Raw genomic sequence first — 12,270 nt, forward strand, 5'->3', positions numbered from 1 at the left:
CAATTTTTCAATCAAAAGTGAATGAGTGGCCTACTTTTATGCGATAGGAGTCACGCGTCCAATTAAGTTCAAGAATCAAAATGTAGGGATTCACTCTCCATATATACCCTTGGCCAGGCCCTGGCACTAGTTGCGATATTAGAGTTGCGTAAAATGTAACTCAAGCTAACATATATCAACATACTTGTGCTCTGGTCTAGAATGGATATTATTTTTTATTTAAAACTTAATATATTAATATATGCTAATTAAATTCAACTTAAAATGCAGCTCAAAGTGTCTCATTCAAACTAGGTCCTTGTTTAATCAAGAATGATAAATAAATATTTTTTAATAGACTTATTAAAAGCAAATTTTACCAATCAAGTTTATTAAAAGGGTCTTCTTGTCTTTAGAGATAAGAATTAATTCCACTCTAATCTCTGCCTGTTATCTTTGAGCAAAGCACAGCAGAGCAAGCATAAATATCACAAAATATTAAATCATCAGATCCTTGGAAAATGCAGGCAAAGAAATTTTTTCTACTGTGTCTCACAGTAACGCTTTGGAATGGAGTCACGCTGTACAAGTCGTATTCAGGGTATTGACTTCTATCAATTATTGCTTTTTTGTGGAGCAAATTTTGAATTTTCCACCCAGATATGAGGTTCTGAAAATAGGACCTGTGACTGAATCCGTGCTGAGTGAATTTTCTGACCTTCAACATGACGCGCGGTTTGACTTCTGGTCTCGGCCGCGACTCGGCCGCGACAATTTTGTGATGGTGTCCTCAGGAAATGCGCCAGACCTCGCTTCAGCTTTGAGATCACTGCAGCTCGATTTCTCCACTTACATCAATGACGTTGGCCCGTGAGAGCGCAATAATTTTAATTTTAAGTATGACGAACGCTACTTTCAGACTCGTCACCAAAGAAATCGAAGAGCATGAATTTTTGAAAGCAACTAAGAAGCGGTTGCCAAAAGCTGTAACTTTTGAAAGGTTCACGGAGTTTAATGAAGTTAGTTTTTTTTTACCTAGAGCGGGTATCCGCTTCCATATTATTATTTTCTCTTATTGATATTTCAATTTGAATAACGCAAAATAGATTCAAGATTACATGGACGAGGTGAATGCTGCGTATCCAAATTTGACCACGATTGTCGATTTGGAGACGACTTTCCTGGGCAAAAATATTAGAGGACTGCGTCTATCCAACGGCCCTGGCAAAAGGTTGGTCATCATGGATTGCGCCTTGCACGCTCGTGAGTGGATGGCTCCACCTGTTTGCCTGAAAACTATTACTGAGCTGCTGGACAACTACGAAAGCAACAAAGAATTACTTGATTCGGTCGACTGGCTCGTCATTCCAATCGCAAATCCAGATGGTTACGTGTACTCGTTTTCAACGGTAACTAAATTTTTCAAATTATTCACGTATTGTTATTTTTTTATATATAGGATCGATTCTGGCGCAAAAACCGCAAAATCGACCTGAGTTCTCCTTGTTTTGGAGTCGATCCAAACAGAAATTTCGATTTTCATTGGGGAGGTTGGTGCTTAATTTTTTGTGATTTCATTTTATTCACATTAAAATCGTTTCCTTCACATAGGAGAAAATGTGTCTGATCCATGCAGTTTGACTTATCCTGGAACTGGTCCATTCAGTGAAAAGGAGAGCTTGGCAGTTGGTAACCAGCTGCTGGCTAACTCGGGAAACATTGCAATTTACCTGGCCATTCACAGCTACGGAGAGGTGTTCCATTTTGCTCTTTTATATTAGTTTTTTAACTACATACATTTTAGCTGATTCTATTCCCTTGGGGCTACACGACAGAACTGCCTCCCAATGCTCCAGAGTTGGTTAGTAGATCTGTTTAACAAGCAATTCATTTCATACAGAAATATGTAATTTACATTGTAACCATTTTTACCAATTTAAAATGCATCAATTTAATTTGTATGACTATTGTTATTAATTTGTATCAGCGCGCAACCGGGAATGAGGCCGCAGCGGCAGTGTTTGCGCACCGAGGCATGGAATACACCACAGGCACTTCTGCTGGACTTCTTTGTAATTATACTGTTTTTAATTGTGATTTTCGTTAACCCTGACTCATTCGATCCTCTGTGCAGATCTACAGTTCGGTGCCGCTGACGATTTCGCAATGGGGATGGCCAACGTGCCCTACTCGTACACATGGGAGCTGCCTGGCGGCGGCACTGGCGGCTTTAACCCTCCTGCTTCTGAAATAATCCCTGTTGTGACAGAGACGTGGGACGGGATCGTTAGCATGGTGCGCAGGGCGGCCGCAAATTGACAATTACCGGTTTTATGTGTTGCCTAATAAAAACGAATGTTTCATTTTTTATTTATTTAATCTGTTTTACAAAATGTTTATTTTCATTCCGGCTTTACACTCAAGCAGAGGTTTCAAGCTTCAATCAAGATGTTGGCTCGTATTGTCAAGCCCAGTCGTGCTTTGCGTGCACCGCATACACTTGCTGTGATAATTTGAGTGATATTTGGGGGTAGATTGCGCCTGTGTTTTGACTCACTTGCATTTCAATGACAATTCCCTTTGGATTTTGGAGCATTGCGAAAGCTTTCCGACTCGCTAGTTGCTGGTTTGCACCTTTCCACCATGCGTGAATTTATATCGCGGAATGAATATCTAGAATTTAAATATAAAGACCCCGGTGCGGGGGCAGCAATACAAACTGGTCCATTTCTGGACTGGGCATCCTCAAATGAGGCCCGTGCGCCCATGATATTCATTATCATGTTATTGGAACGTGGAGTTTATTCGCGAGTTGTTCGCTATCAGTAATCGTCCACGATCGATGTCTGATTATTCAATTTTTAGCTGATATATTCCAGTTTGACAGCCACATTTATTTCTGGATAGTAAATTATCGATTCCATTAAGTAGTTTTCCAGGATCGTGTATTTTTGTCATTGATATTAAAAATAAAGATTTGGACAGAAATTTGATTTGGTCAGTTAAATATTTAATAATTGGTTTGCGTGCTGTTGGGGCAAAGATTCACAGCTGCAGCGACCTCATCCGAGAATCTCGGGAGAGTGGCACCAAATTGGATGAGAATGACGAGGTAAGTCGTGATGACGCCCATGAACTGGAATCGCAGATAAACAATGTTTTGGTTCAAGAATGTATCATATTGCTAGAGGTCTCAGCCACGTGGTCAGCCGCCAGCCGCCGTGAATTTGGCCAAGCTGAGCTGACGTTTATTCAGTCGGACCAATCGAAAAGTGCTGCAGAAAAAATTATACTCTGGCTTTTCGGGCCGTTAAGCACTATCATACTTCATTTTTAAAGTGTTTTAGCCGCGCCAGAAATTACGCGGCTGGGACCTCTAATAATTATTACATTTTGACTAATCACCAGCAGCCACTCAACTGCGGAATTTGTAAATCATCCTTACCGAATATAACAGCGTGAAATCTAGCGGAAACACGCCTGCAGCCGTGAACTGCGCTCGGTTTTGCAGGAGCTGCATTGCGAAAATCTGCAACTAATTATAAGAATTAAATGAAAATGAAAATTTTTATCATTTGTTTTAAATAATCTGATTTCTCACTTCCTCTCGGCCCTCCTTTTCAACATTGTAGTTCAAAAGCTTGTGCAGCTCAATCGTTGTCTGTTCTGCCTGCGAGCACAAGTGTGGCTTGATTAAAAAAATTGCTTTAAAAAGGCAGTCTACTAAAATAAAATAATTCTTTAAATTGCAAAATATTTAAAATTCAATTTTTAAACATTTAGGACCAAGAACTACTCTTCTCATTGTCAGCTTTGAAGGAAAAAAAGACCAAAATAATTTTTAAGCATGGAATTACCTTCTTTATCGTTCGGGAGCAGAAGAAAACCACAGCAAACACTGTGGCAACATGGATCGGACAGACTATGAAGGCGGATAGCGCCCTATCAAAAGCGATGCGCGTGTTTGATGAGTCGCTGCTCTCGGCGGAGGTGTTCATGCCATCAAATAGCCACGTTATGATCATCTTGAGTCGCAGCATCAAGGCAGTCAGTTGGGCCGTGATGTCTACCAATAAACGCACACCAAACAGGCAGTTGACGCGGCGGATAATGTCGCTCAGTGATGAGTGCACCCTACGCAGATTCCGCACTGCTGTCGTATATGATACGAGACATGACCTGGGGAAAATACGAAAGTAACACAGTAAAAATTATTTTTTATTTGCTGGTAAAATAACGAAATACATGGAGTTAAAAAGGGCACGTTTTTTAGAATCTCACATTAATTGTTATTTATTATTTTTTTTTGTAAAATAAATTTCAGTAATTTTTTGTCTTTAATGCGTTATTACCTTTGCACCCCAATACATCTTGCAGTCTGTGGCAGCTTCCATTTGTCCACGAAGACGTTTCCACAGAGAGTGAGTGCACTGTCGGGCAGTCGACTGTTCAGCTGAGCAAGCCGTTCGTTGATCGAGTCGAAGCTCTGGTCCAGCTCTGCCAGTAAGCAGTAGAGCTGCACTTCCATCACGATGTTGAACACAAATTTAAAATGGTAAGGGAAGTTAAGGAGCGAGCCGTCGTCAATTAACAGGCGGTAGAGTGTGGAAACGATGCGCACCAAAGTGAAGCCCAGGATAAAAAATAGGGCCACATGGTTAGTCACGCTGACACGGCCGCTCAGACGCCATCGCAGCTCACACAGCTCCTTGTGCAGATCTTGAAACGATTTCTCATGTCTGCGTGAATTGAAAATTAATAAAAAAAGGTTTTCGATGTGATTTTCTCGCTACCAAAAATATGGACTTATTAAACGCCTTCTATGGAAATGAATCTGTTTGGAGGATTCCAATCACAAGGAATCAGCATTATATGAATATAGTGAATATAGTTTGAAATATAGTTAATTTTCCATTAACTCTAACAAGATATAGCAAGATTAATAATAAACAAGCAAAAATATGGAGAGGACTCAAGAAGTGAATTTCTAGCGCCTGCTGTTTAGTAGGTATGTGACCCGCTGCAAGGAGCCATCCAACAGGTTGCATACTCTCAATTCAATTTTATTCATGACTATATGTGTGTTAAAAAGCTTATTCGTGTCGGACTACTAAATTGCCATCCCATTCCTATTAGGGTCAAATCATTGTACCTGTAGGACAGAAGGTGCATGATGAAATAACTGATGACCCTGGCCGACCTGGCGAGCACGTCGAACAGGTAGGCGACTGAGATGCTGATGTGGTGCTTCCTGTTTTCGATCAAGGAGGCTACCCCAGACAGATGGAGCACGTGTACGGATGAAACGGTAATCAGGACGAATAAGGAGAGAGCGTAAGAACGCACGAAGAAGCTTCCTTGGGCTGAAATGCCAAGGGCCAGGGCGGCCTTCTGCATGAGCCAGTGCTCAACCATGGCGACGTCTCTGCATCCACTGCCCAAATGACCACGCGCTGAATATAGCCGAGGCCGAGACTAGGATAAAAAGTGAGCAGACGAGAGAGAATACGTGTTCTTGCTGAGCGCCCAGGGGCGGAACGCTACCCCGCATCCCCATCGTAATGTAAATATGCCAACGTGTCCTATCATTACATCTTGATTTTTGACAAAAAGCTGTGGGGGGAATACACACGTGTTTGACACACAATATACTTGCGGGAAATATTGTCGGCTCGTGTGAGGTGTACATTTGAAGATTTGAGAATTTAAAAATGACTTTTCAGCTCAAAGCGAAGTTTTTTTTTCCATAAAGCAGCATTCATCGCTAAATCTGCCACTGTGCAAGCAAAAGATGTGTCGAGGCCACACACAATGTCATTGCCTGCGTTGATGCGGTCAGTGTGTAAATGCAATTTAGCAAATGGGATGGCGTGCAAACAAGAAATAGGAGCGCTCGTCAGCCGGAGTCGCGAGAGGTCAAATCTTGAGATAGGCTGCAGCATATAGCTGCTTTGTTGTTTTTTATTTAATACATTATAATAATTTCTTCTACAAGCTCACTGGTTTTTGAGGACACATGGAGATTCTTCGAACCAAATACCAAAAGCTTAATTTGTTAACTTCATTTTCTTCTTTAAACATAAAAGCTTCTACTTTAATGCTTGGTGAGGATATATACAAATTGTATTCCATTTGTTGATAATTTTTGATAGTGGACAGTGGAAAGCATCTGTATAAGAAATTAAATCAAATAACTTAATTTGAAATCGTTTTACATAATTTTCAGTATATACTATCTTGGCTCGTCAATCGCTCAGCATTCATCAAAATTAAAATGTTTTTCCAAGTTATGGTTTATTTATTTGCAGTTCATACGCTGTTTAATTATATTGAAAATTTATAAATCAAATATAGGCCATTTCTATTTCACACGGTCAATTTTATTGAAAATAAATAAAATAAATAATACAAAAAATGCCTGAAACTTTAAAATATCACTCGAACTTGATTTTTTCTTTGTCTTCGAACTTAGTTGTGGTAGATTTCAGAGCAGGTTCAGTAGTGGAAACAGCTACCAAAGTTGGGCTCTTTGCAGGCACAGGAGGAACATCTTTCTTGTCAACGTCCTTGATTCGAGTGTCCAGGTCGTAATCGTTGCCAGGTTGAACAGCAATATTGTCTCCATAGCCATAGCCTCCAGATGGTCTCTGACTTTGGTTGTGACCTCCGTGGTGGTGTTCCTCCTGACCGTGTTGGGGGTATCCTTGGTTGTTGTTGTGTTGACCACCTGGATATACCTGATTATGCCCGCCCTGAGGGTGGCCACCCTGGTTTTGTTGGCTACCTCCCGGTCCATAGCTACCCTGATTATGCCCTCCTTGAACCTGGTTGTGCTGACCACCTGGATATACTTGGTTGTGTCCACCTTGACCCTGAGGATAGACACCCTGGTGATTTTGCCCTCCCCCATGCACCCCTCCAGGTTTTTGATTTCCTCCTGGATAATTACCCTGATTATGCCCTCCTTGAACCTGGTTGTGCTGACCACCCGGATATACTTGGTTGTGTCCACCTTGACCCTGAGGATAAACACCCTGGTGATTTTGTCCTCCCCCATGCACCCCTCCAGGCTTTTGACTTCCTCCTGGATGGAATCCCTGGTTGTGTTGGCCTCCTCCGGGATTGTAGCTACCCTGATTGTGCCCTCCTTGACCCTGTGGATATACGCCTTGGTTGTTTTGCCCTCCTCCATGCACCCCTCCAGGTTTTTGACTTCCTCCTGGATGGAATCCCTGGTTGTGTTGGCCTCCTCCGGGATTGTAGCTACCCTGATTGTGCCCTCCTTGACCCTGTGGATATACGCCTTGGTTGTTTTGCCCTCCTCCATGCACACCACCAGGTTTTTGATTCCCACCACCCGCTGGATAAGAACCCTGATGGTTGTTGCCCGGCCCATAACTACCCTGATTATTGTGTCCTCCCTGCACTTGATTGTGCTGGCCACCTGGGTGCCCTTGCTGACCCTGAGGATATCCAACTTGGTTGTGTTGGCCTCCCCCAGGGACGTAGCTTCCCTGATTATTCCCTCCCTGGCCCTGAGGGTAGCCCTGTTGGTTATTGTGGCCTCCTTGACCCTGCTGAGGATACCCTTGGTTTCCGCCGTGAACAACACCAGGTTTGTGATTTCCTGGGGGATAGCTTTGCGACCCTCCAGTTGGCTGATAGCTACCCTTATTTTGGGGACGATTGCCTGATGGAGCACCTGGCTTGTTTGCAACTTGCTGTTGACCGCCGCCACCGCCACCGCCATAGTATCCATCGATTCTCACGCCGAGTGCCAGGGAGTTCTTTTCGCTCTCCTCAGGTTGGTTAATTTCAGTTGTGAAGGCATCTTCAGGAACATTAATGTTCGAGTCACTGCTATCGGTGGCAGGAGATTTTTCATCTACGGCAGGTGTGGAATTGACAGAGCACAGAAGAAAAATAAATAGAGAGGCCACCTAGACAAAAAGGGAAACGCATATAGATATATTATAAAAATCAAATATCAAAAGGAGAATCGCGTAAAACGACGAGAAGTGATTTTCAGCGTACCTTTTGAGAGTCCATGTCGGCAGCTCGGGAATCACACACTACACTAAACCTTGACCGTCAATTGTGCAAAGCCTTTATATATGCGAAACAGCAGGCGTGCATTCGGGAGCAAGGGCCGCGGATAACCGCTGTTTCCAAAGACCAGTTTTTAAGTAGCATAACCTGATTTGCCGCCGGCAATATTTTACCAAGGAACATATATGTGAAGTCGTCAACAGACTTAATAAACTAATTATTCATTGACTTAAATTTTATTGCTAGATATTTTTAATTTCCAATCATGAGATATCCGCAATATAAAACACCGCTAGAGCACGGTTGCTGACCGCAATTTGAAGAGACCGTGCGCATACATATAACTTTGATATTTTTCTGAAGTTTTCAAATTATTTAGGAGCAAAACCGAACTGAATTTTTAGTCTCGCATAATAGCTCTTCTTGAATAAAATTATCTTCATCCTATAGTGACAAATAAAAGGCCTCTAAGAATAGACGTGCTATAAAGAATAAATATAAAATTTTAGTCGGTATAACCTTTTATAAAGATGCCAAAACGGAAGCTGATCTCATCCTGATGTTTAAATAACACAGACGCTTTGCACACTTCTTCAGAATATTTGAACAACCTTGAGTCGAAATATTATAAAGGGCGTTATATTGCATGTTGCTTAGTCATTTCATCAGGGATTCTGCAGCGAAAAGGGTAGAGAAGTTCCCTTCTCTCTAGCCGACTTCTATCAAAATGGCCAGTGCCTCTCATAAGGTAAATTTTACGAAATATTTCGATGGTTTTTGTTTTATTTAATTTTTGTGTCAATTATTTTGCATTGAAGCGAGAGAATTTTTTTAGATTTAAACGATTTATGATCTGTCTAGTTATCAAGATTGATAAGTTTGGGATAAACCGTGGTAACATGTTGAACCTGTCAAATCCGAAAATGCCTCATCTGATGTTTGAAAATCAAATATTCACAAAATTATATAATTGGAAATTTTTCATTTTGTTTACAATTAGATCAGCACTGGATAAATAAAATTAAAAATAAATCGGATGCAGAGTGAGAAATTTTTGCTTGTATAAAATAATTTTTTGAACTTTGCAATCTCGGTTTCTAGCGGACGTTGGCGCTTTTTGTTGGCATGATGTGCCTGGTGGCGATATTAGCTGCACCGCAACGAGGAAATCGTCCTCAGCAACCACCAAGAAACAATCAGACGTCTTCAAACAATCAGAACCAGGGGGTTACACCCAGCAACAATCAGAACCAGGGAGAAGATGATTATGATCAACAAGACAACGATAACAATGGTGGCAGACCCTCCAACAGTAATGGTAATGGAGGGAGACCAAATAACGGTGGGAGACCCAACAGTAACCAAAATCAAGGAGGGAATAATGGCGGTAGACCAAATAATGGCAACAATGGAGGCAGACCCAACAATAACCAGAATCAAGGAGGCGACGACACTGATCAAAATGGGCAGCAAAGTCAACAGGGGAATGGGCAACCGAACAATAACGGGGGAGGAAGACCTAACAATGGAAATGGCAGACCCAACAATAATCAAAATCAAGGAGGAAATGACCACGATTATGATGACCAGAACAATCAACAAAATAATGACAACAATGGACGTCCTAATAACAATGGTAATTCTGGTGGGAGACCATCTAATGGCAACAATGGAAACGGTCGCCCCAGTAATAATGGAAATAACAATGGGGGTGGTAAAAATCAAGGTAACAGCAATGGCAACAACGAGAATAGCCAAGATAATGGGAACGGAAATAATGGTAACAATCAAGGAAACGGAAACGACAGCAATGGACAAGGTAATAATAACCAGGGAGGGAACAATCAAAATGGCTGTGAAAGAAGACGGTGCTGCAGCCCAAGACGCAGGGGTGGAAGCAAAGGTAGGAACAAATGCAGAAGTCGCAGCAGAAATCGCGACTGCGAGAGGGAAAGACCAGATAGGAGGGGCCGAAAGAGAAGCAAGAGCCGCCGCAGCAAGTCCCGGGACAGAGAATGCTAAAAAATAAAAAATATTTCTGAATCACTATGTAGTTTTATCAAACTAATTTTGTTGTATTTTGGTTTGTGTGGAGGGCTAATAAAATGTTTTTTACTTTGCTTCAAGACGTTTTCTTCCCTTGGGAGACTTTTATTTTGTTATTGAAAAAAAATATATTAGCAATACAACAGCCAAGTATTTTTTAAATGCATTTCTATATATCAGTCAATATCACAGTCAAAACAACCGCCGCCACTCTCTGTTTCCGTGGTGTACTAATCTTTAGCTCGTGGTTTGCGTAAAGTTTGTTAGCAATCGCAGACGAGACAGGAGACATACTCATTGTTAGAACACTGACACAGACACCAACTGGGGCTCGCCAGACCAGCATGCCTCGTTGTGTCTTAGGGAAACAGACCTTGCCGGCTCCCACCTTGATCAGTCACTGTGAACTTTTTTAGGGTCCGTGAACTTGGCTGTCAGGATGTAGAACAGAGCAGGCAGCGGAACAAGCATGAACACTGACCAATTTGTCGAAACTTGCAACGGGATGATGCACGAGATGCCGTAAGCGTGCAGCAGCCAGTGTCCGAGCAGGATGACAACATTGCGCACGTTTGATACAGTAGATTTGAAGAGTTTCCGCGCGGACTGAAAGTTTAGTTGTTTTCAAAGATCAGTTAAAAATGATTTTAAAATAGGTTTGATTTACCTGATCCTCTTTGCAAGCGAAATGAACAGCACTTGAAATGAGCGAAACAACAATCATGACATAAGGGAAGGAGTAGTCTGCAAATTGGAAAATCATAAATATTATTTTAATATAATTAGGTAAACAGCGGCTTACAAATTAGTCCCGCTAAAAGTGCGTGCAGCAAAGCTAATATTGGCAAGAAGTAGAGTGCTGAGTAAACAGTGGCTTTTCCGTGGCTTGGTAGAGGCAGTGGAATTGTCGGCTTGGACCTTTTGCTTGGAGAGGGGATGACAAGCCAAATCAGGAAAGGTCTGATGGTCATCATGACAATCACGCAGAGTGCATAAAAAACGAAGACCATGGAATACCTGAAAATAGTAGTTGAAGTACATATTTTAATTGTTGCTGTCTTTCAATTTTCAACACACTGCTCTTTCAAAAGTTTGAAATTTACTGAAGGGCTGAACAATTAATAGCAATAGGAGGAGATATTTAACATGTTCTTACAAAGGATATGCGGCTTCTTGAGTGCAATGCAGGGTGTATTTGTAGTCGGGACTAGGGTTGTGCAGAAGCGTGTACCAGTCCGACAGGTTGAAAGACGGGCAAGAGTAGACAGTCAGTGACCCTTTTGGCTCCATCAGCAGCAGTGTAAGTACGACAGACAGGACAACTTCTACCAGTGCCGACGCATGGAATGAGAGCGAGATCCTGGTGAAACTGGGGCCATCACTTTGTTGGTGGAAAAACAGCCTTCAAAAACAGGACGATTTTAAATCTTATGGTTTCAAGACCATTTGCCACGCCATCTTCTTTACCTTGATTGCAAATACGAGTCAATGTAATACCAGTGCAACGTGAGTGGCAGCAGAGCCATGAACCCCAGGTACATCCAATCGTAAGACATTGGGCTGCTATTGCAAGGCATGCAGGCTGAGGAAGAGTTGGCCCTGAAACCTCTTGGACAGGCCCCACATCGGCTCCAGTTTCCGTCTGACAGTAACTGCCTGCCACAGTAAATACCAGGGCATCTGTTGTTTTGCAAGGTTGACACGGCTACTGAAATAGGAATAAAAAAGGTGGTCAACAAATAGTGACGGGAACAAAAATCAAGCTCGAGAGATTGGTTTCTACCATTTTCAAAGGCCGTTGCAAACGTCATTAGGCTGGCTAGCAGCAGGCAAGCCGTTAAAATGCATCTGATTATCATCGCTGAGAAGGACTAGATTCGAGCGAAATCAATATCAGATCGATTGTGCACAATTTAATATTTAAATTAGTGCGGTCACCTCGAGACCAAAATATTTGAATGGGCCACCAAACATATGACTGGTTCTGCCAACGTTATAGTGTTTTCTAAACGATCCCAATGTAATTTTTTCTAATATTTACTGGTGGACGGGATAAACGTGGACTTAAAACTTGAGAAAATAAGAATTTTTTCAGTTGCAATGAAAATTTCATCTGAGCCAAGGCACAGTTTAAAGTGATCTTTAGAAGCTAGAAACTAATTCATAGGTATTTTGTGACGTTGGCAGCGAAAGCAA

At 41.9% G+C, this 12,270-nt stretch overlaps 4 protein-coding genes across 5 annotated transcripts; 2 read left to right on the top strand and 2 right to left on the bottom strand.

Annotated features, from left to right (window-relative positions):
* Window positions 1–439: 439 nt before the first annotated feature.
* On the top strand, window positions 440–2,353 carry LOC135938734 (carboxypeptidase B-like). Its single transcript, XM_065482625.1, has 9 exons — window positions 440–580; window positions 640–849; window positions 899–998; window positions 1,086–1,388; window positions 1,439–1,529; window positions 1,591–1,733; window positions 1,784–1,840; window positions 1,967–2,051; window positions 2,114–2,353. Exons 1-9 carry the CDS (start codon window positions 501–503, stop codon window positions 2,296–2,298), a joined length of 1,254 nt encoding a protein of 417 aa, XP_065338697.1. The 5' UTR covers window positions 440–500; the 3' UTR covers window positions 2,299–2,353.
* LOC135938733 (uncharacterized) lies at window positions 2,344–6,215 on the bottom strand. The gene is made up of 6 exons (XM_065482624.1): window positions 5,132–6,215; window positions 4,332–4,718; window positions 3,837–4,158; window positions 3,581–3,649; window positions 3,425–3,514; window positions 2,344–3,115 (listed from the first exon to the last, which is right to left on the bottom strand). Exons 1-6 carry the CDS (start codon window positions 5,392–5,394, stop codon window positions 2,990–2,992), a joined length of 1,257 nt encoding a protein of 418 aa, XP_065338696.1. The 5' UTR covers window positions 5,395–6,215; the 3' UTR covers window positions 2,344–2,989.
* Window positions 6,216–8,670: 2,455 nt separating this feature from the next.
* LOC135938736 (N66 matrix protein-like) lies at window positions 8,671–10,148 on the top strand. Its single transcript, XM_065482628.1, has 2 exons — window positions 8,671–8,776; window positions 9,130–10,148. Exons 1-2 carry the CDS (start codon window positions 8,756–8,758, stop codon window positions 10,048–10,050), a joined length of 942 nt encoding a protein of 313 aa, XP_065338700.1. The 5' UTR covers window positions 8,671–8,755; the 3' UTR covers window positions 10,051–10,148.
* A 49-nt stretch (window positions 10,149–10,197) lies between these two features.
* LOC135938735 (JNK1/MAPK8-associated membrane protein) lies at window positions 10,198–12,151 on the bottom strand. 2 transcript variants are annotated; one of them, XM_065482626.1, is made up of 7 exons: window positions 12,013–12,151; window positions 11,858–11,945; window positions 11,542–11,782; window positions 11,231–11,476; window positions 10,877–11,091; window positions 10,742–10,818; window positions 10,198–10,680 (listed from the first exon to the last, which is right to left on the bottom strand). In XM_065482626.1, the coding sequence occupies exons 1-7, from the start codon at window positions 12,046–12,048 to the stop codon at window positions 10,468–10,470; spliced, it is 1,116 nt and encodes a 371-aa protein (XP_065338698.1). In that variant the 5' UTR covers window positions 12,049–12,151; the 3' UTR covers window positions 10,198–10,467. The 2 variants fall into 2 exon arrangements, with proteins under 2 accessions (XP_065338698.1, XP_065338699.1); XM_065482627.1 differs by having other exon boundaries at window positions 10,199–10,680; window positions 11,542–11,779; window positions 12,013–12,150.
* Window positions 12,152–12,270: the final 119 nt, after the last annotated feature.

This window comes from Cloeon dipterum, chromosome 3, assembly GCF_949628265.1.
Source record: "Cloeon dipterum chromosome 3, ieCloDipt1.1, whole genome shotgun sequence".
NCBI lineage: Eukaryota > Metazoa > Arthropoda > Insecta > Ephemeroptera > Baetidae > Cloeon > Cloeon dipterum.